This window comes from Podarcis vaucheri (assembly GCF_965113315.1).
Source record: "Podarcis vaucheri genome assembly, chromosome: 3".
NCBI lineage: Eukaryota > Metazoa > Chordata > Lepidosauria > Squamata > Lacertidae > Podarcis > Podarcis vaucheri.
Genome location: NC_138761.1, coordinates 35,987,390 through 36,014,448, shown reverse-complemented (window position 1 = coordinate 36,014,448; position 27,059 = coordinate 35,987,390). Strand labels below are relative to the sequence as shown.

Here is a 27,059-nt window from a genome sequence, read left to right as displayed (position 1 = left end):
AAGGTAACATGTTCTTCAGGAAAACTGTATTTAATATGAATGATGTTGACTGTGGTGTGAGGTTATAGTTTAGTATAGAAAATAAAATAAAAAGTGGCCCCCCATGTTCCATGGGTAGTTTGTTCCACCTCCTGTCCCCAGCACTAGGGTTGCCAACTTCTGAGCTGGCTCCTGTAGCTGTGCCTTCAATAGCTGCTTGATCTGCAGCAAGCATTTCTGTATCTCCAGCTGCCTATCTTTTCCATCAGCCTCTCAAACCAAATACACCTGAACGCTCTGACTGTCTTCCCAAGTCCTTCTAATATGCTCACTTTTTCCACTGTCAATACAGTGGTACCTTGGGTTACATACGCTTCAGGTTACAGATGCTTCAGGTTACAGACTCCGCTAACCCAGAAATAGTACCTCAGGTTAAGAACTTTGCTTCAGCATGAGAACTGAAATCATGCTCTGGTGGCGTGGCAGTAGCAGGAGGCCCCATTAGCTAAAGTGGTGCTTCAGGTTAAGAACAGTTTCAGGTTAAGAACAGACCTCCGGAACGAATTAAGTACTTAACCCGAGGTACCACTGTAGAGGTGTTCACACCTGTACAAAAAAAGTTGAGCTGCACATTCATGTGTCATATTCAACAAGTACACAGTTTGTGTGCCTCTTCACATAGTGGTTGAGTATACAAATCAACATGCGTACATTCTTTTCCTACAAAGACTTGTACATGTGTACAGAAGCAGGCTGCACATGTTTTCCGTGCAATGTGTGAACAGGTCAATTATGGTGATGGAACCTGTTGAATGGGCATGAAGCCTTGTATTTATTGTCTTCTTCGTTTCATAGTCAGTCCGTCACTAAGTTGCGCAGCATCTCCCTTTACCACTGATCATCTGGCTGTACTCAGGTGGGCCACCCAGCTGATCTGCACCAACCAGTTGGTCATAAGTGGATCGGCTGGTTGGACTAAGACATGGCAGTGGGCAGAAGTTTAAATAATAATAATAACAACAATAATTTATTATTTATACCCCACCCATCTTGCTGGGCTTCCCCAGCCACTCTGGGCGGCTTCCAACAAAAGAATGCTGAAAGCCATGAAGCTCCAAGCCCCATGGCTCCTTCCTCTCAAACCGTGCAAAGACAAAGAGGGTGAGGGGGCAGAGTGGCCTTGAATCCTGGACAGCCTACCCCCCCACTAACTGGGCATCCCAGTTCTGGTGCCAGTTACCCCTTTCCTGGGAGACACCAACTTGTGTGGGTGGGGGGAACTTGTCCCAGTCGAAGACAGGAATACCATCACCAAGTTTGTAGCAGCCTCCCCCTTTACATTGCAAATATATATATGTGGCTCTTTCCCTCTGTCCCTCATTCTGGCTACTGCTGTGTTCTCCTTTCTGATGGTTTCAATTCAGCCTCCTTGCCTCTGTCCAGAAAGAACACTGTGGCAAAAATCTGAGTCATCTTCTAGCCCAGAGGCCACCTTAATCCAGAATCCTCTTTTCACTGTGGCAAAAGCAGATTCCTCTGGGAAGCCGCAAAGCAGGACATGAGCGCAAGAGTCCTCTCTCCAATGATGTTTCCCTGCGACTGGTTTTGAGAGGCATATTCTGCTTCTGACAGTAGGCTTTGCATGCACATCAGATATTCTGCCACTGAGCTATGGCCCTTCCGCTCAGTATTTGACTACCTGTTACAGAACCAGGAAAACTGGCAGACCAAAACACAAAATCCACACATAAACCCCAAATCAGTTATTCTCAGGACTTCATAGAATCGTAGAGTGGAAGGGACCACAAGGGTCATTGAGTCCAAACCCCTTCAATGCAGGAATCTTTTGACCCTGAGATTAAGAGTCTAATGCTGAGTTATAATCTCCTGTAACATTCAGCTGCAGTAAATAGTTCAGGGTTGGATTAGCAGGACGACCAGTTGTCCCTGCCTGCTAGTCAGCTAAATTGTCTCAGGAAGGCTCCCTGCATATTCTCTGGTTTGTTTTTTGAGATCGATGGCTATAGGAGACTTATTCCACTTGCCATCTGTCACTGATTCTTAAAAGGGCACAATAATTCATGTTGACACTTGATAGCAAAGATCATCCAAGCGTCACCTACTTAATTAAGGAGAGATATCAGCCAGTTAATCAATAGTGGTTGGCAGGGTGGCATGGGCAGCTGGGTGGCATCACTCACCTGGCTTCCCAATGCCAGGGTTGCTAAGGAGAGTGGTGCAGCAGTAGGAAGGTCAGGTGCAGGTGATGTAATTCCACACACTGGATTTGGCATTGAATGTCTAAGTGCATATCAACATATTGTATGAACATGCCAACTTTCAAAGAAGGTTAGACAAATTGAACCTAAGCACTGTTGAGTTTTTACAGAATCCCTTTCCTGCATCAATGCCACCCTCATTTTCCTCAGTCTGCTTCTCCACCTTCCTAAGATTCCTCTTACAGTGGTACCTTGGGTTACAAACGCTTCAGGTTACAAATGCTTCAGGTTACAGACTCCGCTAACCCGGAAGTAGTACTTTGGGTTAAGAACTTTACCTCAGGATGGGAACAGAAATCGCACGGCGGCAGCGGGAGGCCCCATTAGCTAAAGTGGTACCTCAGGTTAAGAACGGCTTCAAGCTAAGAACAGACCTCCAGAACGAATTAAGTTCTTAACCAGAGGTATCACTGTATTCAATTGCCTACTCTCCACCATTCATTTGCTCTCTTGCCCCTGAACACCCAATCCCTTCGATTCACTAAACTCTGGGACCTTTGCCCATTTGTTAGCTTCCCAGTGTCTTCCCTCGCAGAAGGTAGCCTGCAAACATCTTGGTTCAATTAACACGCCAAGCCACTGCACCGACTTAGCCAAACAATGCCCAAAGCTCCATTTGTTGGAGCCCAATCCAATATAGAGGACTGAATTATACACATGCTCACATTTGTCTGTTTTGTAATACTGAAGCTTCTCACACACACACACACACACACAGAACAATAGGCCATAGCAAAACTTCACAGAACTACAGACAGGGCAGGCAGCCTTATTAAAATCACATTTGACTTATTCCTGTGCTAGATCTTAAAATTACTCAGCTTGGCAATGCTCTCTTTCCTTTTTTAAAAAAAGGCTTTTAGTTTTACAGGCAATCTCACAGGTCCAACCCCCTTCCCACCACTATAGACAAAGTAAGAAAGGTTTACAGGAAAAGATGCAAAGTTCTGTTTTGGTCATTCACAGTGTATCCTTCAGACACTGACTAGACAAGGTGTGTTTGTTTTTAGTCCTGATGCATTTATCATTGTATATTTATTTACAGGTGGGGGACACCAAGTTGGAGCAGCCAGACCTCCAAAGGTACAACTTTTCATCATGTCCATAAAACATGTTTATTACTAACTACAGATGTGTTTCACAGTTGCCATGTGTGCCAGTTACTTTAGGTAAAGGTAAAGGTAAAGGGACCCCTACCATTAGGTCCAGTCATGACCGACTTTAGGGTTGCGGCGCTCATCTCACTTTATTGGCTGAGGGAGCTGGTGTGCAGCTTCTGGGTCATGTGGCCAGCATGACTAAGCTGCTTCTGGCGAAACCAGAGCAGCGCGCGGAAACGCCGTTTACCTTCCCGCCAGATCAGTACCTATTTATCTACTTGCACTTTGACGTGCTTTCGAACTGCTAGGTTGGCAGGAGCTGGGACTGAGCAACGGGAGCTCACCCCGTCACGGGGATTTGAACCACCGACCTTCTGATTGGCAAGTCCTAGGCTCTGTGGTTTAACCCATAGCGCCACCTGCATCCTGCCAGTTACTTTACCAGCTGTGAAGAAAGCCTGACGGTGACAGGCTGGAGTCAGTGCAGAGGGAAACCCTAAAGATGTGGTTTTGGTAGCCAAGAGAAAAGTGTCTTGCCGTTAGACCAAAGAGGAATTCCTCCTACTTTACAATGAAGTCATGATCCAGAGACACTGGTGGGTCAGATCCAAGAGTTAAAACAACAATAACAACAACAACTAGCAAGTCACCTTTACAGTCCAGAAGGCATACCACACAAGGCAAAAGGGATGGGGGGAGAGAAGAGGGGAAAAAGCAAATTCAAATGAAAACACCTTGTGTTTCATGCCATGACTATTTCAGATACGAAAACATGAATTGTTTTTGTTTATAGCACAGAGAGGAATCTTATCACGGCAAGCATGAAAACGCTAACAGGTATGACTTATAGTTTAAACTTTCCCTGTTCTGTTGACTGTTTGACTTTACAGATGAGATCTCTCTTTAATTTAATCTATTGCCCAACACTTTATCAATAAAAATACGAATTATTTCTTGGCAACCAAAGGCCCCTATTCCCTGCTTTCTACCAACCCAAACAAATAAACAGGTTGATGGTTGCCCATTGTCATCTCATGTTCCTACAAGCAAATCCAGAGCCCACAAATTTACTGAACTGGGTGTATGTCTTGCAGCTCTTATTAGCAGGTTTAATCCTTCCGTGCAGTATTACTCTTCCCTTCGAAACAGCAGCGCAGTGCCAAGAAGTGGGACCCTGTAAGTTCTATTTTTATTTGCTACTTCGTATTGAACTGGAAGGCTTATTTGGGTGATAAAAGACACAGCAAATGAAAACTTTCTAGTTTCACACAGCCAAGGAATGTACAAAAAAACCACTCCACCTTTACTAGATCATTCCAGTGACCTAATTATTTTATAGACCAAATACCTGGTCTGTTGCCTTCTGCTCAGTACAGTTCTGCATAGGAACTACATAGAAAACAGTCCTCTAGCTTTCTGCACTAAACAAACTTCTGCCATAGGTACCCACATTCTACCTGAAGAAAAGCAGAACTGCATTCTGTTCAAATTTAAAATGTATGATGGAGACATTGGCTTTCCTCGTAGCCTCTCGGGTGGGGAGGTGGGGCAGATTGTCATCCCAGTAACAGATGGGGAGGTTTTACTGTGCTGTGTTCCAATAAAATAAGATAAAAAACCGTCCCTGATGCCTATAATTAACAAATGCTGCTGTGCACTTCGGCTGAAGTGTAACATTCAGTTTGGCCTGAGATTTTACTTTTAAAAGCATTACTGCCTCTAAATACTTGCAGGATCAAGCCACATGACCTCATCAAAAATGATTAGGAAGGTGTTATAGATTTTTTATGCTGTTAGCATTTCATCTTTGTGCCTATAAAGAATAAAGGCTTGTTTGACGATTTCCCCTTTCCATTTGTGGTGCAGAGATCTCTTAGATCAAGCTAAAGGAATTGTGAAGAACATGAAAGGGAGCCAGGTATGTATACCAATGCCAGGGCCGTCTTACCCGTAGGTGCTAGGGGTGCAGGGCACCTGGGCGCCGGGCTCTCAGGGGTGCCAGGCCGAGAGTCCGGGCCCGAGAGTTGAGTCCCAGGAAGAGCCCGTCCGTCGGTCGGAGCTCTGCAGCTGGCTCTTCTGCTGCGGGCAGCTCTGTGCCGTGAGTTCAGGGGCGACCGAGCCAGTGACTGAGCAACCGGGGGAGGGGGTGCCGGGTGGATCTTTGCACCCTGGCACCACATATGACAGCCCTAACCAACACTATAGACCAGTGAGCAGTTGTGGCCCACAAAGGTTTATTTATGTTTGCGATTGCCTCTTGAAGTGGTTTCGCTGTTGCTGATGCAGAGTTTTGTTTTGTTTTGTAGCGAAGTCCAAATGGTGCTGCCCACAAGGGCTAATACTTTATAAAAGCCTCCCTTAAGCATTCAGACACCAGTAATTTCTCACATCTATCTCCCCACCTCTAAAGTGAAAATGATACCATCTGAAGAAAGGTGGTTTGCAGGGCAGATATTGCTGGGTGTTCTTAGTTGGAAAAAACAGCACACACCAAATCTGGGAAACAGAGGTGGGCAGGTTTCATACCTGCGGGGTCTACTTTGGGGGTTTTTTTAACTAGAAACCTGGGATCCTGTAAGTGGCATTAAATGCAAAACAGTGGCTGGCGGGGGTCAAGCTAGATGCAAAATGGTGGCTCAGTGGGCAGAGTCTATTGCCAGCTGCATTTGGACTTCCATAATATATGTTCAAATCTATTAGTAGTAGTAGTACTAGCGTTTACCCATCCTTCACCCTACGTTAAAACCCAACATTAAAAATAGTTTAAAACAACTTAGAATAAAAAGAATAAGGTGAGTCTTAAAAAGAGACATGGATGCCACATTATTTGTGTCAGAGCCAAAGTGAATAAGCTTCCTATTGTACTAGTCCTTATTTTGCTGGAATCCTCCACTCATATACACCTTGATTCCTATTCCCTTATTAATCTGCAGTGTGACAGTTGTTTTTCCTTGTGCTCTTACCCTGCAGCAGACAGATTACCAATGTGACTGGAAGCTCATCACAATTTTCCATCCATGTCCTTTCCAAGCGTCCATCTCTCAGGTAAGAGTCCCATGTCTTGATTTGCCAAATGGACCAAAGAATTAGGTTCAATAATATGGTTTAAAATGTTGATGTTATCATGGATAACAGCTCCACAGCAGATCATATCATAAAAAAGTGAGTCTTTAAGGTGCTACAGTATATTTATTTTTCTTCCAGCTTTGTCTAGAATGTACAAGACTCTTTCTTTTTAAATCTAGTCCTCTTTCCTATTTCTTACCTTGTTTCTGATACCTCTGTATTCTCTCCTTTGCCTGCTCCACTGAGCCATTCAAGCATTCAGGGGGATCTTATTTCCTCTGCTCTTGATATTTGAATATTTCTGCTTTTCTGCATACTGTTAATCAATTTCACGAATACCCCCATTTGGACATTGTTCAAATCAATTGAAGGTGTGTGTTATTTTAATTTCTGGTTTGCTTTTTCCTCCCTGACAATGCTACACATTTATCCTTGGTCCATACAACTCCTTCCAAAGAACAAAGTACAATTTTCATTTCGGGTCTTTTACCTTTGTGTGCATATTGCACCAAACAGCCTGTGTTATACGGCAGGCTCTGCAACATTCCCTCCTCAGGGCTTTAATCAACTCTCTGCAAATTACTTTGTTTGAAGTCTGCAGAGGTGATAACTGTATATGAATATTTGAAAGGCAATAGTTGCTCCCCTCTCCCCTCTCTCATTCTCTAAAATTCATAAGAATGCAATCCTCAAACTATTAGCTAAGGGCTACTCATCCAGTGATTAATCAGTCTTGGGAAAAGCCTAGTTCAAATTGGATTGTCTGCTCACCTCTTGATTGCTTCCTCTCAAAGTGCTGGAAGAATATAGATCAATATATTGCCCCTGGGTTCTTCCATTTGGTGCCATTCTAAGGACCTCTTTATGATACGTAAAAACATTAGATTCTCATTGCAGAGTTGATGGGCATATTTCAGTTCTATGTAAGGTCAGAGGCCTTTCATTTTTGAAAGTTGTGATTCTACCTCTTGCACCAATTGTTTAGTCTGTAGTTCCCAACCTTGATTCATTCACTTGTTGGAGAATGCTGGGGGACAGCTATTTTGTCAACCTTTTGTTTGGCATAAAAATGAACCATCACCTCCTCATCCACTCTCTAACATAAATCCTTTCACTTCCAACAGACAACTTCCCACCTTGACAGCATAAAACAACTTGAAGAAGTCTTGGATTTTTTATATGAAGAAGTAAGAGCTATTTCATAGATTTCAACACCTTTCTTCTCCCCCTCCTTTTACAGTATAATGTCTATAAAACAGAGAGAACCATTATAACAGATGAAATTTAAAAGAGGAAAACAAACTACAAAATAGGCATGTAGAATGAGTGGGTATGGCTGCACATGGTTTAAAATAACAAGGACCACATAAAACCTCTTCCAATACCTGATTCAGATAATAGAATCATCGAATGGCAGAGTTGGACTAGATGGGTCATCTAGTCCAACTCCCTAAACTGCAGAAATCTCAGCTCAATGTATTAGTTTGTTTATGTAAGGCAGTTATATATTGCTGTTTATAATATCCATCTCCTATTTTAGTTTGCATTGCAGTATAAAACAACTCCCATAATACACACACACACACACACACACACACTGGTACCTTGTTTTTTGAACGTCTCCGTTGACTAACATTTTGGTTTACGAATGCTGTAAACTCGGAAGTAAATGCTTCGGTTTTCAAACACGCCTCGGAAGTCAAACATGCCATGCGGCTTCTCCTTGAGTGCAAGATCCTGAGGAGGCCTAGCTGTTGGCTGTTGAGTTTTCGGTTTTTGAACGTTTCAGAACTCGAACAGTTTTCTGGAACGGATTATGTTCAAAAACCGGGGTACCACTGTGTGTATGTGTGTGTGTGTGTGTGTGTGTATCTCCAAATAAAATTCAAATCAATAAGCAAATAAAACAGCAGACTGGTGATGTTGGAGAATACCAGCGGAAATGGGAGCAGAAACTGCCCATGTTTATTTATTTGTCCCTTGTCCAGGAGAGAAATCAATTGAGGGCCCATCCATATCTTGGCTTTATGTGGACCGTGAACCTTTTGTGTGTCGTGCAATGCCCCCTCAACCATGATGCATGATACAGCTACTGGCATCCTGTACTTTCTGCTCTCCAAATCTGGAGATTCCTATTTGCATTTCCAAAGCATAGGGAGTCTCTAGATTTAGAGGGGAGAAAGTGTGGGGCAGCAGTAGTTGAGGGAGAACACTGCATGGAGAAAGGGGAATTAAGAGAGGCACAAGGGAGTCACTGAGATATGGATGGACCCTGATGAATACAAGTGGTGCAGCCATTTAAGAGAAAATCTTCTGGTGAAAGTGAACAGCCCACAACTGCTAGCTTTTCCTAATCATTTTTTTTTTATCACTATAGATGCCCAAAGTTTTGGTAAACCTGGTGGATTCTCCTCTGCTCACAGTCTCACCTCTTCCACACAATGATCAGAATTATGTCAGGTAAATCCCATTTTATTGCAGCTGTTGATGAGCCAAGAGTTCTCATTGTGTTCCTTGCTGAGGAGTTCTCATTTTTCTCCAGAGGCGTTTTGTGACAGGGATATAAAAAGATTGCTGTGCTGCATACCAAATCAATAGTCATCCTGATTGCGCTTCTGAAAGGGTTCACCTTGGTCTGCCAAATATCCGTCACCTCAACTAATCACAACTTACAAAGCAGGCTGCTTTCTCTATGTTGGAAATTAGGACCAACTGTGGGAAACCTTCCCCTTTGACCCTTCTCAGGCCATTTTGCCAAACTTTAAAGTCGTTTGGTGAATCAGCTTTCTTCCACTACCCACATTTTACGTCACCATCAAATAACAGATTCTAGTTATTTATTTGGATATACCTGTGATAGAGTGATGGAAGTTATATACTTTTGGAGTGCTGGAAGTTATTTCTGCAAACCTCTGAGAACTTTTCACCATAGTTAGGGGAAAACACGCCACATTATGTCCAATTTGGAAATGTTTTGATATGGGTGACTGAAAATTGTTTTTTGTATGTCAAATTCTAAGCTAGAGAAGGAGGGAGTGAGACTCCATGGAATTGCAATGAGGGCTTATAGGCCATGTGGTCTGCCCTCCTGCTCAATCAATACAAGAACCACAGAGCTAGAGGCATCCCCAAGAGAATTTTTGAGAGAACCTCAGCAGCTATGACAGAGTTGCAGTTAAGGAGATGCTGGTCATGTTCTTTCCAGCACAACTGAAGAACTTCTTTATCTTTTAGAAGTGTGGTATTGTCTGTTGAGCGTATGGGGCATATGCCATGATTTATTGTGTTCAGGATTCTAGCAAGGAAGTTATACCCAGTTCCACATCAATAGAGTTTGTGCCTGCAAAAAATTTGAGGGGATGCTTCATTTCCTATCAATGTGTTTAATTGCTGATATCGTGTAACTTTTTATACCATAAATGCTTTGATTTGATTTTGTCCTATATTCACTCTGATCTTATATTCTTCTTATTTTAATTCAAACAGCAGAAAGGCCTTTTCTTCTACTGTGCAATAAAAAGTAAATAGCGTTATGGTTTATCCCCCTTTTCCCCATTTTTGTTGCCCTATGGCCCCTCTGGATATTAATCATGTGGTAGCATTGAGGAAGCATCACACAGCAAATTCTAGCAGCATAAATACTAGCAGCATAAACTCACCACACATGCACTGTTATTGTGTCAACAACATGTTGCTGAATACCCTCGCAGTAAGACACCAGTCTGGAGAAGCCCTATGAAACATATACGTCTCTAAAATGCATATGAATCACAGCACGAATCTCTCCTCTCTATGTTTCAAAAGACTGCATGTTTATGAAAAGCTACAGAAATTTTTATTTCATTAATTTATGTTTTGGCTTGGCTTTTGCCAACTTCCAGGGATATTCTCCTCAAGCCATGCCTTTGTCCCAACGATTGTTCCAGTCTGGAGGTGGCTGTGTGGAGATGGTCCTATCAGGTGAGCACTGTGCAAGGGACAACTCGCATTCATCTGTGTATATCTGTCCAAAAATTAATTTGACATGACATCTAAATAGATTTAGAGTCTCAGATCCCTTTAACGTTAATCTTTTTAGGATCACATATGTATCCCTTTCATGTTTGTATTGCATTCTTCCTCCAAGGAAGTTATGGTGGCAGGGAATTGATGAATAAATTTGGTTTCCCCTCTTCAAGCAATGGAGTTGGCCCAGGATCAACTCTGTCCAGCTCAGGAATCTCAACGCAGATGCCAGTGTGCCTACAGCTCTTGCGCATTATGGGCCTCCAAACACAAATAATATACAACCCTTCCTCTTTGTTTTCAACATAAATCTATCAGTTATGCAAACTGAATAAAGCTGTCTACTTTGCATAATGCATTTGCATAAGGTATGCTGCCTTCATTATTTCATAAGAATTTTGTGTCAGCAACCGAGGTGGGGGGGGGAGGTGGGAATATATTTAGGAAGCTGCCTTATACAGAGTGTAACTGTTCGTCCGTCTAGTTCAACATTGCCTATGCTGACCAGCAGAAAAGGTTCTTTCCCAGCACTGGAGGTGCCAGTGATGGGGCAAGCTTTTAAAAATGCCCTGCATATCCTAGTGATACATGACAGCTGAAATCCCAATTTTTTCAAATGGTGTTACAACAACTGCAGAGGGGAGAATTGAGGAACTGTGCTATCCCAGCTGTAGCTAATGAAAGCTCTGTTTGCCAAGCCGGTTAATTATGTTGTCTCTACTGCAAAAGCATGTCGGAATATTTAGCAGGTGGCAAAAGCTGCCCATATCCTGCACTGTTAGCTAGCTGGGATGTTCCTGTTTCTGAGCTTTATGCAGGGCCAACCACGTGATCTAATTACTAGGTTTCTGCTCTTTCTAAGAAAACGGCCTTATGCAATTCACCTCGCAGCCACTGGGTCGTTTCCTAATGGTTGCATAAGATGCTTTTTCATGGAATTACTTTTGTGTTTTGACTGTATAATTTGATTATTCTGGCTTATTAGCAGTAGAGATGGCTCTGAAACTCATTTAAGCCATGGGCAAATCTGCATTGTGCTATGTTCTCTGTGGTTCAGGGACAGAGTTCATCTTGTTAACTGTTTGCTTATCCTTATATGCAGAATTCTTTGGAAAATCTGCTGACATCAAGGAAGTATGGCCAGAAGGATGATTTCGCCGTGGTTCTCCAGACTTCTCTCCAAGAAGCAAATATGCCTCTTGCAAAAGTGAGTGTGAGCTATGGTTGAGGTGTTCCTTCTGGGTAATACCTGGTGGTCCTAGAAAAATCACTGTACCTTGAAGAGAATAATCAGATGATATGAGTTTTGGCCTGCAGGGGAAATCAGTTTTCCATATGTCAGGGAAGACAATCCATGCAATCTAGATGATTTTTATTTTCTTCATATGAAAAAGGGAATATGAAAAACAGCAAACTATTTTCCCCTTTTGAAATATATATATAAAAATTAAAAAAAGTCCAGTAGCACCTTAGATACCAACTAAGTTTGTTCTTGGTATCTGATGAAGTGTGCATGCACATGAAAGCTCATACCAAGAACAAACTTAGTTGGTCTCTAAGGTGCTCCTGGACAATTTTTTTATTTTTATTTTTATTTCTACTGTGTCAGACCAACACGGCTACCTACCTGAATCTATTTCCCCCTTTTGTTACCTTGACATTCTTTGAATACAAGAAGTTATTTTGTATTGTATCAGATAATTGGTCCGTCTAGCTCGCTATCATCTACACTGACTGTCAGTGGCTGGCTAGGATTTCAGCCAGGGGTCTCTCCCTATCTAGAGATGCCAGGGATTAAGCTTGGGACCTTCTGCATGCAAAACACACCCTCTACCATTAAACTACAGCCCTTCTTTTTGTGAGAGCTTATAAAGTATTGAAAACAAGACTGCTAACTCCCAGACGCCATGTTGTCAAATATTTGCTGGGTTGCAAGTGAATAATCATGACACGTATCTATTGGCCATGATGACAAAGGCTGATGGGAGATGGAATCCAACAACATAGACCAATTGCCATTCTCGGTGGCATTTGCAGACCACCACAGGTCCAGGAAGGCCAGGGTGGGTAGGCAAAACCCTCCTGTGCGAACAGCTGACTGCTTCATCAGCCTCAGCTGGTCACGATGGGGTTGGGATGGGGCAGGAAATTTGAAATTCAGTTGTGACCAACCTAAAAGGTAAAGGTGGTGATTGGACCTTGGCACACCTGGCTTCTGTCAGATCTGTGGCCAATCCCTTTAAATCAGCTACACTCAGAGGTACGCAGCAGTGGCGTAGCGTGGGTTGTCAGCACCCGGGGCAAGGCAAGTAATTTGCGCCCCCTAACCTGTGGATTTGCGCCCCCTAACCCTAACCCCCAGATGTTGCGCCCGGTGCGGCCAGCCCCCCCTGCACCCCCCATGCTACGCCACTGGGTAGCAGGGCAGGCAGTCTTCAGACATCCCACCCACCCTTCCCGTACATTTGGCTCTGCCTGATGGCAAGTGGGCAGCACGTGTGCTATGGAAGTAATTGTTTGCCATATTTGGGACCAGGGAGGAATGTGCCTGCAGACCAGCTGGGCCAATCTGAGGTTTTCCCCCACCTCATAGCAACTGTCACAACTTGCTGGTAAAAGAAGGCATTGGGTTGGATCCTTAGTCTAAACAAGGGGGTGGGGTGGGAACAAGCCCTATCCTCCTTTCAGAATCAAGTATCAGGGTACCCCGGTAAAGGGGTCCAGGGGGAAGGATTCTGTCTGAATGCCCCGATGGGGGCTAACGACCCATAGAACTTCCCAAATGGCGTCCTGGAGGGATTGCTGCATTTGAGGTGTGTCATGGTGGGATCCTTAACCCAGGATCGACCAGTAGTTGGGTTGGTTGATTCAGGATACATACCTAAGCCAAAACCTACTTACATCTGTAATCAATAAAGTTATGGCCCCAATTTGATCCCAAGATTTGTCATGTCATTTTTGTCTGCTTCCCGACCCCAGTAACCCCAGGTTCACTGCACATGGGCCCACAGCTAGAGTGAACAGGCAGTGAATTCAAAACTGTTCTGTAATATTCTCATCAGAATTTTTTTTTCTCTTCCAGGGCAGGCGAGATAATGACTATTCCGCAAAAGAGACTTTTATGAAAAACAAATTTGCTGTTCTCGGAGTTGGACTCTGGAACAATATGGTAAGAGGTACTAGAGACATTGGGATTGCTCAATAGGTTGCTGAGCATGGCTGCATGACCACACTGGCCCATTGGGGAGTCTACCATTGGAGAGGGTATTATCGCTTTAACAGTATCACGAAGGAATCAGGGCAACAATGAGAGGATGAAATTAGCTGGCAACTGCTTCTTTCACCAAGAAGAGCAAAGCTGAAATATCTAATGCCAAATAACGCTTTCCTTTCCAGTTGCAAATTTTGAGTTTAGCACCCTCTTTTTCCAGGATATTCCATTCCTCTACATCCCCACTAACACCCACACTAATTTCCCACCTCAGCCGACACCGAATAGGCTCAGTCTTTACTGGGCTGCTTTTGGCCCTTCCCTTCTTAAGGTATTTTGTTGCTGTTTTGCTTATCCCCCCCCCCCGCCCCCGGTCCTTCTGTAAAACTCTAGGTCAGGCATGCTATCCAAGACATGGACTCTTCAGAAGGCTGTAAAGAACTTTGTGTGCTCTGTGATCAGATTGACTATTTGTCTTTCTCTCATGGCTGCATCTTGCTTTTCCTGAGAAGAGGCACAAGGTAGATCACATGGGTGTGTATCCCATTTCTTATCTTCATGGTGATGATCCTCTGAGATAGCGATTAGGCAAAGGTAACTCAGAGAGATTCATGACAAAGCAGGAATTTGATCCCAGGTTCTCTCAGCCCTAAGTCTGATGTTCAATCTGCAACATCACCATTAACAGCCATTCATTTATTTCTGCCCATTTCTGAGGTTCAGGCATGGGTGCCATAGCTTGTGCTCTTCCTCCATGGTTGGAGGGCATCAAAGCTTCTGAATACCAGTTGCTGGAGACTGCAGGAAAGTGCTCTCACACTCAGGTCCTGCACAGGTCAGCAAAGGAGAGGATACCCTACCCCCCCCAAAAAAAAGGCCAATGAAGAATGAGTATGCTCAATGGCAATGAGATACTGACTGACTGTTGGGGGAGGGGGCGGAATGAAGAACTGGTTGGGAGGGAAGAATGGAATAGAGTAAGGTTTCCCAGACTTGGATCTCCAACTGTTTTTGGACTACAACTCCAATCATCCCTGACCACTGGTCCTGCTAGCTATGGAGTGTCCTGGAGGATAGCAGAAGCACTCTGCACTGGCCCTAAAGGATCTTCATTGGCTCCCAGTACGACTCTGAGCACAGTTCAAAGTGTTGGTGCTGACCTTTAAAGCCCTAAATGGCCTCGGCCCAGTATACCTGAAGAAGCATCTCCACCCCTATTGTTCAGCCCGGACACTGAGATCCGGCACCGAGGGCCTTCTGGTGGTTCCCTCACTGTGAGAAGTGAGGTTACAGGGAACCAGGCAGAGGGCCTTCTCGGTAGTGGCGCCCGCCCTGTGGAACGCCCTTCCAGCAGATGTCAAAGTGATAAGGGTCCCACTTGTAGACTATAACATCCAAAGTACTGCGGGAACATTCTCACCTTCTTCCTGTTCCCATTGTTCAAGACCGCGTCCTGCACAGAATAACAGACAGAAAAAAATGAATTGGAGGGTGTGTAGGTGTGTTGGAGCCTTGCTAAATTGGAAGGACCCCTGGTGCAGTGGAAAGTGCTGTTTGCCCTGTTATGAAACAACTGAAAGCATTGGATGTGCATGGGCATCTATCCTGGAAAGAGGAAGCAAAACCATGTGATACAGCCATTAGCGGCAGCTACAGCTAAAGCCCCAGGATGATCACCAACTCCTATTTGCATACAGTTCACTCTAATGCCATGGGCATTTTGCCCGGTTGGCCAAGAGATAAAGACTGGAATCAAGGTTGCAACCTTAGATGAAAAGAACTGCTTGCAGTTATCTTGATCTTCCTCTCATTTATAAACACCTGCAAGGATAACGTCAAAGTTCTTGTCTCAGCCCTCCTTTTATTGCAGGTCGGATGCCCTGATAAGATACAGGAGTGGGTTCTCCTCCTGGGTTATTTGGTTTGCATTTGATTTCTTTAATCAGGAAGGGGGATTGTGAGCTGATCATGCCTGAATTCTAATTTAAAGTTAGTTATGCAGATTGATAGACACGGCAAACAAGTGGCTGACTTTCTCTCTTGTGTTTTAGCCTTGAAATATCAGCCACTGCTCAGCTGAGCAGAGAAACTTGGATTAACATTTCCCCCCCAAAAAATGCTGTGGGTGCCCCCTTTCCAATGGTGGAGGAAGGAGGGGGTATGGTGTGTGCTCTGCCCCGGGTGTCATCACTGAGGGGTGTGTGTGACAAAATGAGGGTTTTTTAATGAAAAAAATTGCACTCATGAAACTTTTTAGGAGTGACGTGATGGCTTAGGTGCCTGCAGGTTCTGTGCTGCCTGAAACAGCAGCATGGGACTTGCGTCTGCCTACTGCCTCTCCCTCAGCCGCCCTACAGCTGAGGGGCAGAGAGGCTCAAAGCGTTGGAGAGGCTCGCCCCGCCCCCATGGGTGGATCGCCCTGCCCCCATGGGCAGCTCACCCCACCCCCAGCTGCAGGAGACACCCCTGCACCAGGCACCCAAGTGGCTACCTACGCCACTGCCCCTTTCCCCTGTCTTTTTCTTAAAGAGTCTTGCAACTGGGTGCATGTATACAGAAGACCATTTACCAAATGGTCACTTATCACCAGGGTTCATGTTACCACTTGGTAATCTAGCCGTCTTCCAGGGAGGATGAATGCAGCCTTCTCCTTCCAAAGACCTCCAAAATCCACTATTTGGCAGGATGAGGCTGTTGACTGACTTAAGAGGGGATGGTTACATGGAAAGGTAGCACTTTGTAACCAACCCTCCCTTATAAGCTACCCTACCTTTACTATTTTGATGCCCTATGAGCAAATCTCTTTGTATGCTTTTTGAAAATTACACTAATATTAGTAGCACCCTAGCATGAAAATGTAAGGTTTCCTTTACCAGGGCTGAAGGCCACCTTTCATATTTGCATGTAACACTAAACCATATTATGGCTTTGTGTGAACAAGCAAGCAAGCTGGTTGCACGGTGGGGAAATCATAGCTGATTCATTCCTCCCCTACTCCTGCTGTTGTTGTGCTGCTGGGACCTAAGCCATGGTTTGGTTTGGTTTGGCTTGGCTTGGCTTGGCTTGGCTTAGCATTATGCCCAAGCCAGACTCATGGTTTGTCTCCTCCGAACAAACAATGAGTGGTAAGCCAAGAACAATGCTTGCTTACTATGTGTGGTTTGTCTGGAGCCTGGGATGTAATGTCAAGCCAAAGAGATTTTCTCAAGCATGGTTGCTTGTTTAGGAGGAGTTTGGGTCTTCTACAGAGTTTTAGTGCCCACACTTTTAAAGAAACAAAGAGCCACTTCGCTGCCAACATCTTGGCTCTCGTGCTTCCAGGAGAAGTTAACAGATGTTTGCATTAAGTTATTTCCCCTGGGTAATTTCTTTATCACTAATCTCTGTTGGATGGTTGGCTGCAATCTGTGCAAGTTCAGATGACATGCAAGATACTGTCAGTATTTAAAAAGCACAGGGCGAGTTTATCTGATTGCCATCTCTGACAAGGAGACTCTATTGCTCCCATCAGAACAGCACAACAAAACCCACAAGCTAATGCAAAACTACCTCAGCCCATCAGAATGAGAACTAGTGTAACATAAAGGTCAAGAACTTTAAGTATGGTGACTTACGGCAATGAATGTTTTTCACGTTTGCACAACTGGTGTTTTACCTGTGTTTTAAAAGGTCCATTTGATCAGTGCTTTGCAAATCATCTGCACTGCTGATTCCCATCTTTGAAGTCTTGGTCTCTCTTGTCTTATTGGACTGGCAATGAGCCATACACTGATAACAACACTAGTCCTGGGGAAGCTGCCAGATCCTGGAGCAGCTTGGACTTGGGTGTCATTCTGCTAAGTCAGGGGTGGGAAATCTGTGACCCTCCAAATGTTGTTGCACTACAAATCCAGTCAACCCTGGCCATCACACAGTCAGCAGAGAGCAGATCTCTGCCTTTGACTTATTCAAACCCTGGCACATGGTTGTACAGAAATGTATTCAGCAGCTTATTTGCATACTGCAGTCATCACCACCAGATGTTTAATGCAGACAGTCTGATTATTTCTTAAAATGTATCTTTCATTTTTATTTAGAGAAAGAGTTTCCCTTATAGGCAACCTTCTTTCATGTTAAAAGTAAAATGTCTCCAAAAATCCCTGTTCTATAAATCTTGGGAATATAACTCCAGAAGAAAATCAGAGAAACAGGAAAGTCATAGTGATTTGGGAAGATGAATTCTATGCATACTGATGCTATTCTGTATGAATTACTGTCTGAAACAGTAATTGGGAGAAAGCCTGCTTATATTCAAGGGCTGTGCAGGTGGTTGGGACAGTGTAGTTGGCTTATTTTAGACTCTGGGCTTAATTGTATTGTGGGGCCTTCCTCTCTAGATGGGAACACTTAATTAAGTTCCTATTGTAAGCCATTCCTTGGTAGAGTTGTTGCAGAACTGAATCCTTGATTTGGACCTTCTGCAGAGTATAAATGAATTTGCTCTCCAGCATAAGAATGAGTCTCAAAGCTTTGCTGCAGAACAGTCTTAAAATTGTTAAAATTAAATGTTACAAAATACAAATCAACTCATTGCTCTTAAACAGCAAACAGTGTGGTTCCAGTCTTCTTTTTAGTCCTTAATACAGTTCAGTAAACTTTCCTCTCTCTGGTCCCAGAAAGAGAGTTCATATACAAGCATATTGCTTGTTCAGGATTGTTGAGCTGCGCTTCTGCTGCTGATGGCTCCAGCACTAATATTCTGAGTTTACAGGCTTCATCTTCCTGTTGTGAGAGATCTCTGCTTGGGTTCCTGGGATGAGTCATCAATTAGCCTTAAACACTCCCCTTGCTGCATTTGCTATAGTTAAACCTTCTGCCTAATGCAAACCGCTGTGCATAGCATTTTAAATATGTAGCATTTAATGCATATTAAACAGCCCTTGCTGCTCATTTTGCTCATTGGGCTCCTGCCCTATAGTCCTGCCAATATGGCACTAGGGAGGCACTATTCTCTAGAAGATTCTCAAAGTACCACCCTCCATTTCAGAACATTGGTTGCCCCACAAGTTACGGTATATTTTCCCAACCGCAGCCCCTTCCCCTGGCTTCATTCTCTTGCAGGGCACATGGAAGGGCCTGTAATCAAGCAAAGCACTGGGCTGACAGCACCACCCTCCAGCAAACAACAATAGCAAGATGCATTTTTGCATGTGGGCAGCATTATGGTTTGAGCTGGTTGCCGCTGGCATCGAAGTGCTTAGTGATTGCTTTACTCTTGGCCTAAGCAATTTAGATATCAGTCATCTCAGCAAGGTTTTTGAGATGTTTTCTGTACATGACTGTAAAGACATTGTCTCTCTGGATGTGCCCCCATTTAATTTCATTTATGCTGCAAACATGCCCCTGCCAGATGGTGCCTAGCACTACTCATGTCTCAAAGGGAGATGGAAAAAGCTTTAGTGACCCACAAGACATGATTCAGTTTTTTTGCAAGCCCCTTTTAGAAATTAGCAGGAAAACTGGCCTATGCTTTTGTTTTAAAAGGAAAAAGATTTTCTCTGGTGTGGCTGAATCTTTGTTCCTTAATTATTTAAGTATGTTTTATTTAAGTATAGTACAGTAGTTTTAATCTTAAACCTGTGGAAATGACTGCCAGTATTAACAGCTTGCGAATGCATTATTTCAATTGGTCATCCATTCATTTTCTGTTTCATGAAATTTTCATTTGCCCATGAGGTCTTATTTCTCAATTTTCAGTTTTTCTTCATTATATCCCTGTTCTATTCTCAATCATTATTTTGTGTGCCAGCCAGCCAAGCATGCACTTTTCACTTTTTTAACCAATCGGTTCCCTAAATCTAAAACGCTCCTCACAAAAGTTGAGAAAAGTTGGAAAGCAAAACTCTTAGGGCCACTTTGAATGGTCATCATTTGCTGGAAGTGATCTGTTCTTTGTCTGGTTTTGCCTTCTGACTGACATGCTCATTTTCTAAATGCAAGGATGTAGCTTTTTTTGTTTTTAATTTTTAGCGGAGGGGGGGACATTTTGTTTCCTGCATGAGCTGTAGTCTACAGTCTCAAGGGCTTTAGTCAAGAAATAAGTTTACCTCCTCATCAGATGTAGTGCTAATTGCCTTGAATTAAACTTGCAGGTCTAGCCTATAGGTAAAGTAAAGGTACCCCTGACCATTAGGTCCAGTCGTGACCGACTCTGGGGTTAAGGCGCTCATCTCGCTCTATAGGCCGAGGGAGCCGGCGTTTGTCCGCAGATAGCTTCTGGGTCATGTGGCCAGCATGACTAAGCCGTTTCTGGCGAACCAGAGCAGTGCACGGAAATGCCGTTTACCTTCCCACCGGAGCAGTACCTATTTATCTACTTGCACTTTGATGTGCTTTCGAACTGCTAGGTTGGCAGGAGCAGGGACTGAGCAACGGGAGCTCACCCAATCGCGGGGATTCAAACCGCCGACCTTCTGATCAGCAAGTCCTAGGCTCCGTGGTTTAAACCACAGCGCCACCCACGTCCCTTAGGTCTAGTCTACAAGAGGCTAAAATGCACCCTTTGAACTGATCTGCTGTCTGAGCCTCACAGTGCTCGCATCTTGTCTTCCAGCTGTTACCAGATGGACAGAAGCAGCCCTATTATCTTGCAGAGATGCCCGAGGTGCGATGTCCTTCTCAGGTAGGAGCAGTTTTCTTTTATACATGCATTTTTGCATTTTATCTGTGTGTCCCCCCCCATCCCCAAGGGACCTCTTTCTCTAAAGCAATGCAATCCCCTTCTCAAGTCTTCTCAACCCTTTCTAAATATTGCAGAATCACAGACTTTCTACCTCCAAATGCCCATTTGACCGACATATTTTAATATTACTGCAGTAGAGGCACAGCTAATAAACTGTGGCTGTTAGTCATGATGGCTGCAGTATAATACGGAATGCCAATCACTGGACAGCAACAGCCAGAGAAGGCCATTCCCTTAATCCCCTGGTTGCAGGCCGGTGGGTCCTTGAAGCAGTTGGTTGTCCACTGTGGGAGCAGAATGGACCTTTAATCGGCAGACCTTTGTGTCAGTTTGCATTTCTTAGTGCAGAAAGTATTGATCTGATGTGTAGAGATCTTTTCTAATCTACTTAATACAAGAGGGTTCTGGAAGCTTCTCTGTGTGAAAGAAACAAGCAGAAGGTTCACGATGTTTGGCTTATTCCTTCAGAGAAGTTGAGTACAGCTGGCTTAAACTGGTTCTCTTATCTCTTTCTGTCAAGGTCATGCTGGCTATAAAAATAGGCTAGAAGGAGCCTGGGTTTCACTCTCTCTTTCTATCTCTTTTCCTTCTGGTGTAGTGTTCTGTATATAGTGTTAAGGTTTAGACTTGCTGTAAGTATTGTAAGTTTAAGTTAAGTCTGCTGCAACTAAGTTCCCTGTCCCTCTCCTTGGTCATTCCACAACACACAGAATGGTCAGAATTTCAAACCTCAAAGCATTTATTGTGGTATAGTCTTCTTGCCAGGTTCAGAAGAACATCAGAAGAACTTTGCTGGATCAGATCAAAGTGTCATGAAATTCTACTCAATATTGATCCAGAGCAGATTCCCACATACAGTTAGCAGAGTAAAATCTTAAAACAAGTTGCAGGATTCCCAAAAAATAGACCGGAGGCAATTGTATTTTATCCAACAGAGCTTTGCTGCTACTGAAGGCAAATGAGCAGAATGGTCACAAATCCAATACAATCAGAATTGGCACTGTCCATAAGAAATCCAGTTCTGCGAGATGAGAGGATTGAACCTTGGACAAATGGTTAGCATTGCAAGGGCAGAAACCTTAAGTGCCTAGCTGGTGATGATTTTAGTTCATTAAAAAAATAATCTTCCTTTATGAGCACCTTTACAGGAGATAAAGGCATTCCTCAAGAGTAGCCTGAGTGCCTTCACATTAGTAATACTCAAGACATTTTGATTGTCTGCACTGCATCAATCCTGAATGATGTTCTTACTGTACTGGTAATGAGAGGAGAGAGACATTTCGAAATCAAATGTACTTTTCAGCCAATGTAAATTTTTCATTTAATGTTGTTCAGAAAGGGGAAATGAAAAAAGAGATTCAAAGGTCATTTGTGAAAATGGCTTTAGAGATGCCATTTCTCCCAGAAAAGAAAAATGCCATCATTGCTCATTTGCATTTATAATTATTGCTCTTTATGATTTATTTCTAGAATGCCTGCTCTAACTAGGTGCTATACATAAATCAATATGCAAGACATAGAAGGGAAGGCATGAGCTAGCAAGAGGCCTTCCCACTCAGAAAATTTCCAGATATCATGGCAATTTATCAGTGACCACCCATTCACACATAGTGTTGTATTCAAAGCAGTGTTAACTAAATTATTCCATCAGTGCAAGGATCTCTCCCTGTGCATGGGACATTCTCTCCCCCCCCCCAACTCCATCCCTACACCCTTTAACTCTGTTCTGGGTTTTCCACAAACTCTTCAGGACAAATTTGGAGATGCAATTATTTAGTTGAAAATTGCCCTTGTGTACTCATGAGAATTCTGACTGAACTTGTCTGGACTGGGTGAAGTTGGAGAAGACAAAGGGAATGTTGCAGGATATCAAACCTGCCCAATGATCATTTACAAAAAACAAACCCCTGTTGTTCAGATCATCTGGCAGCACACAAAGCAATGTGATATTTATTAAAAATTAGTGCTGACCCTTCTGAATTTTAACCAAGTTATGGCAAAGAAAATTCATCCAGTTTCACACATAAGGGGTGGGTGGGGAATTTATTGTGTGGGTAAGATGGCATTACTTGAGCTTTATCTGCTAAAATAATTTCTTTTTCATAGATGATAGATAGATATATAGATAGATACACACACGCAGAGAGAGGGGGGTTGGCTAATTAATGTTCTATGGCCTTTTAAATGTCTTGGGGGGGGGCTGTTTTTGTTTTAACTATTTATTTGTGATTCTATCTTGTATTTTTATCTTGTGACTTGCCCTGAGATCTTCAGGTGAAGGTCAGTATATAAAACAAAAAAAAAATAAAGTATTAGACTAGCCTTCACCAACCACGTGCTCTCCAGATGTTTTGTACACCAACTATCAGCCCCAGCCAGCTGTAGTCCAAAACACCAGGTTGGTGAAAGTTTCTCTCTGTCTTGGCCATGCTAAAGCTCATGTGCCCTTCTTCATAGGGCAGGTGTGGGGAACCTTTGGTTCTCTAGATGTTGCTGAACTACATCAGTCCCAAAGGCCAGGAATCATGGGGGTTGAGGTTCAGCAACAACTGGAGGGCCAAAGGTTCACCCTACCTGTCTTAGAGTCTGGCAGTCTATAAGCAGGCCATGGTCTCTGGAGATTAGAATGGTCCCTTTAAATCCAGAATTTGAAATGATTAACTCTGGTTGCTGAATCTGCCCTTCTGACTTCAACCATGGTGCGAAATGATGATTCCTCTCCCTGCCCTAATTGTTTTCATCATCTTGTCTCTGCAGGAGAATCCATACTTCTTCACATTCAAGAATAGCAACTACTCATCTTTTCCTGTGGAGCCACGAACCAAAACAGTGTCTCAAGTAGGGAAAGCTCCAACTGCATAATATTTTATTATTGCTTGTCTTTGGGTGGAGAAGAATGGGTATTGGACATAAGAACATTGTATACCCCTTGCAGTTATTTTCTAGGGGGCAATGCTCTTCCTCTAGTCTGTTGAAGAAGTATGCATTTCTTTCTACTGCAACTGCTAAAGGCCATTTGTAATGCATTGTTCTCTGTCCTTTGTCAGCAAAGGAGCTTTGGGACGGACATTCCATGTATAGACCGCAACCCCTCAGACACAATTCCTGCCTCAGGTACAGATTTTTATCTCTGGATTTGCTCAGTCATCATAGGTCCTGTCTTGGTTCATAGGTCCTGTCTTGGTTCAGCTAGTTGTTTGGTTCGATTCTGCTGTCTTGTCTTTTGCCTCGGGCAGCAAAATATATTGGGCCCTCCTAGCTACTTCAGAGGACAGTTGCAAGGAGATAATATGGTAACACCCCTCTAATGCCTGCCTTACGCTCATTGGGGAAAGTGGAAGATGACTGTGATTTTTTTTTAATTGGTGAAGGTTGTTAATTTCATTTCCAAGTGGGAACATCTCTGGGATGAGTGGGAGAAAATGATGGCATAGTAAGCCTTGGGAGGTATGCTCTGTAAGATTCCAGGCAGAAGCTACCTTAGATATCAGGGATTGAACCCACTGGACCTTCTACATGAAAACCTGGTGGTCTGTCACTGGATAATGGCTCCTCCATTATGGCTAGGGAGCATGTGAATTTAGGAAGCTGTGGTACTCTTGTTCAGTGTTATCTAAACTGTTTGGCTGTGGCTCTCTGGGATTTCAAGCAGGTGCCTTTCCCAACCTTACCTGTAGATGCTGGAAATCAAACCAGGGACCTTCTGCATGCAACCACTGAACTATAGGCCTTCCTCAAAGAACCTTGGTTACAGTCCTGTTTGGGGATAATCCACAGCCTGTATAGAATCTGCAATCTATTTTCTGAATAGTCTAAAAGCGGTACAATGGTGATTCCAGGGACACTGGAATGTGGTCCTCCATTCATTCTCCAGTTGACTTATATGCTCTTCATAGTGTGAATTATTGGCTTGGTATTAAAGAGTTTTCTCCATGCTCACATACAAACCCAATTTACCTAAAGCCCAGTTTTTCAAAACTACAAAGTGTGCATCTTTGGGGGAATAAAAGTTTCCTTCTTATAACTTCAAAGCACTAGCATAGCTGACTTAAAAAAAACCCCAAGTTCTTTGGCAATGCTTCAGAAAAGTATTGCTAACCAAAGAAAGGATTACGAGCACATAGGAATGCTCAAGGCATTCTGCAAAGAATGTTGTGGAAACTTGGTTACAGAGCAGCATATAAGGCCTGAAATAAATATTGTGGCTATTGTCACAATAGTTCGGTTTAAGGGACTTGCACATTTTGAGCTGTAACAGAGTATGGCATGGCCAGTCTTTGAGGGGCATCCTGTCCTTCATCTAAAATGACCCTACAACACTTGAGACTCATTAGACCACGGCTGGGAACCCTCAGGCCTGTGGGTCAAATGTGGGCCACCAGACTTCTCTGTCTGGCCTTTGAAATTCTCTTCAGGCCAGGCTTCTTACTGGCCCTGCATAGCACCCCAAACATTTTTGCCTGGCTGAAATGTGGCCTTGAATTCTTCTAAAGCTTGTCTGGATGGAGAACAGAGAGGGCTGTGTGAGTGTGTGTGGAAACAGCACACTGTACAAAGGGAAAACAACAACACATTAATGTCTCTGGCTGCTGTTGCCTCTCCCTCCACATGTGGCCCTCAGAAACTTGCCCAGAAAGAAATGTGGCCCTCTCTGGGTGAAAATTATTCCCCACTTCTGACTGAAGATTGTCAGATACCAGTTCCTTGGATTTTATTTCAGCATAATAATTTTGTGGGAGAAAAATTCGAGCTTCTAGGGAAAAACAGTTGCAGGAGAATTAGGTATTCTGGTAAGTATCACATATTTGCCTCCAGGGACTAACAAGAGTTACGGCAATTTGGCAGAATATGAGTTTTAAATGAGATCTCAAGTTCTTTCAACTTCTTCTGAAGAAATATGTTCCGAATGTCAAAGATCCTCTTAAGAGTCCCATCACTCTCTCTTTTTCTTTTTTATAGTTCATAACTTGAGGCCAGCAGACATTAAAGTTATAGGCGCCCTTGGGGACTCAATAACTGTAAGTGCAGATCACCAAAATGTGCTCTATTAAAATGAGTGGTGTCAAAGCTGTTTCTGAATTCTGATCTGAAAAAGGAGGGATCTTCATGGCGAACTGAATTTCCCATGCTTTCTTCCGCTTTGTTCCCATTATGCTGCAGTCTTAATCTGGGATTGCCACCTCCTTGGGCCATTGCACATTTGCAAATGCTAATTGATGCAAATGTGTATATATATTTCAAACATTTTCCTACCACATGTGGACATTTCTTTGCAGAGGTGAACTTGACTAAAGGCCATTTTAACCATGTGACTTCTAACCTGAAAATCCCTTACTTGTGGAAGCTCCATGAAGGCGCTATAATTTGGGGGGTTGGAGATCTTACCACATTTGCAGTTGCCTACGTGCTAGCAATGTATAACTCAGTCAACAGCAATAACAAATTAATGTTATTTCTATCCCCCCTTCATAACCCTATGTTGCTTTGTTGCAATATGCTTTGTTATTTATTGCTTCTGTACCCATCAGTATTCTTGAAACAAGTATTAATGGAAGGGCAATTATTGGTTTATTATTCTTTGATTAGTAACCATCAGTTTATGGATTTTATCCTAAGTAGGCTTGTAAATTTAGCCCTGGCCAATGACAGTCCTCCACTGCTTGCTTATCCCCATGATAAGGTAGACAGGATGCCAATGCTATTTTTAGGCAGAACTAAAATACTGTCAAGGTTCCTCAGAGCGAGAGTGGGGGATATTTCCAGGGGGAGTCATCTAAAGTGGCTTCTTTCCAACCATCCCATTCCAAACCAGCAAGCAATTTATTCTAAATGAACTTTCCAAAACCCCTTTGTCCTCTTTGATATCAGGCAGGAAATGGAGCGGGTTCTTCACCAAACAATGTCCTAGATGTTCTGACACAGTATCGAGGCCTTTCATGGAGGTGAGTGCCACAAATCAAAATCTTTAGATATTCTGCAGTCTGTTCTTATTCTTTTCTTCTTGCTGGCTTTCGAAACCAATTCCAGTCTCCTCCTTGCTGACCTCAATTGCTACTTCAGAGCCATCTTGAGCTTGGCACTCTTAAAACTTGCACAAGCTGTAACTAGAGTCATGGCTCTGGCAGATGTGGCCTCAGGCTTCTCTGATGATATAGGGGTCTTCCTCTTGTTTATGCATGGCTTCGTCTTTTTTCAAGTTCCTGTGGATTCACTTATCTATTTCTTCAAATTAACGAAAGTGCCTTTTTCTACAAATGTTCTGACTTTTCATATTCCCATCTCATTCATTTTTCGCTACAATGAGGACAAGTACTTGAAAGCAGCATTCAAATGGAGTGCGATGAGGCGACTAGAAATAGGATATACGCGTGAGAGACCTTGTGTCTCTAGATAATTTATTTTCTATCTTCTTACACAATATTAGTCACAAGCAGATAGCAGTTCCTTTCTTCCCTGTACAAAACTGGGGCATTTCAGTGAATGGTGAAAGTAACAGTCCATTTACTGGTTCTATTAAACATGCTAGCTCAATTTGCCTGTAGCATACATTGCCTACTACCAAGGAATATTTGACTGGCAAGCACAAGAAACAGGGCCTTTTCAGTGGTTGCCCCATGCCTATGAACTCTTTTCCTAGATCATTGCATAAGGTTCCTCTACTGATGACTTTTAAATGAGTAGTAAAGAGTTATTATTTT

The 27,059-nt window shown here is 43.3% G+C and overlaps 1 protein-coding gene and 1 long non-coding RNA gene across 2 annotated transcripts in view; one reads left to right on the top strand and one right to left on the bottom strand.

Moving 5' to 3' along the window:
* PLB1 (phospholipase B1) overlaps nt 1-27,059 on the top strand; it is a 107,793-nt gene that overhangs the window by 1,059 nt on the left and 79,675 nt on the right. The window contains exons 3-17 of the mRNA XM_082214793.1: nt 3,304-3,341; nt 4,152-4,195; nt 4,453-4,534; nt 5,225-5,276; nt 6,329-6,403; nt 7,549-7,611; nt 8,802-8,884; nt 10,306-10,384; nt 11,532-11,636; nt 13,512-13,598; nt 20,233-20,301; nt 23,119-23,199; nt 23,409-23,475; nt 25,321-25,379; nt 26,230-26,303. Of these exons, the coding sequence (XP_082070919.1) occupies nt 3,304-3,341; nt 4,152-4,195; nt 4,453-4,534; nt 5,225-5,276; nt 6,329-6,403; nt 7,549-7,611; nt 8,802-8,884; nt 10,306-10,384; nt 11,532-11,636; nt 13,512-13,598; nt 20,233-20,301; nt 23,119-23,199; nt 23,409-23,475; nt 25,321-25,379; nt 26,230-26,303 (1,058 nt within the window). The remainder of the gene's footprint in view (nt 1-3,303; nt 3,342-4,151; nt 4,196-4,452; nt 4,535-5,224; nt 5,277-6,328; nt 6,404-7,548; nt 7,612-8,801; nt 8,885-10,305; nt 10,385-11,531; nt 11,637-13,511; nt 13,599-20,232; nt 20,302-23,118; nt 23,200-23,408; nt 23,476-25,320; nt 25,380-26,229; nt 26,304-27,059) is intronic.
* LOC309527909 overlaps nt 1-27,059 on the bottom strand; it is a 264,484-nt gene that overhangs the window by 197,272 nt on the left and 40,153 nt on the right. The window lies entirely within an intron of this gene.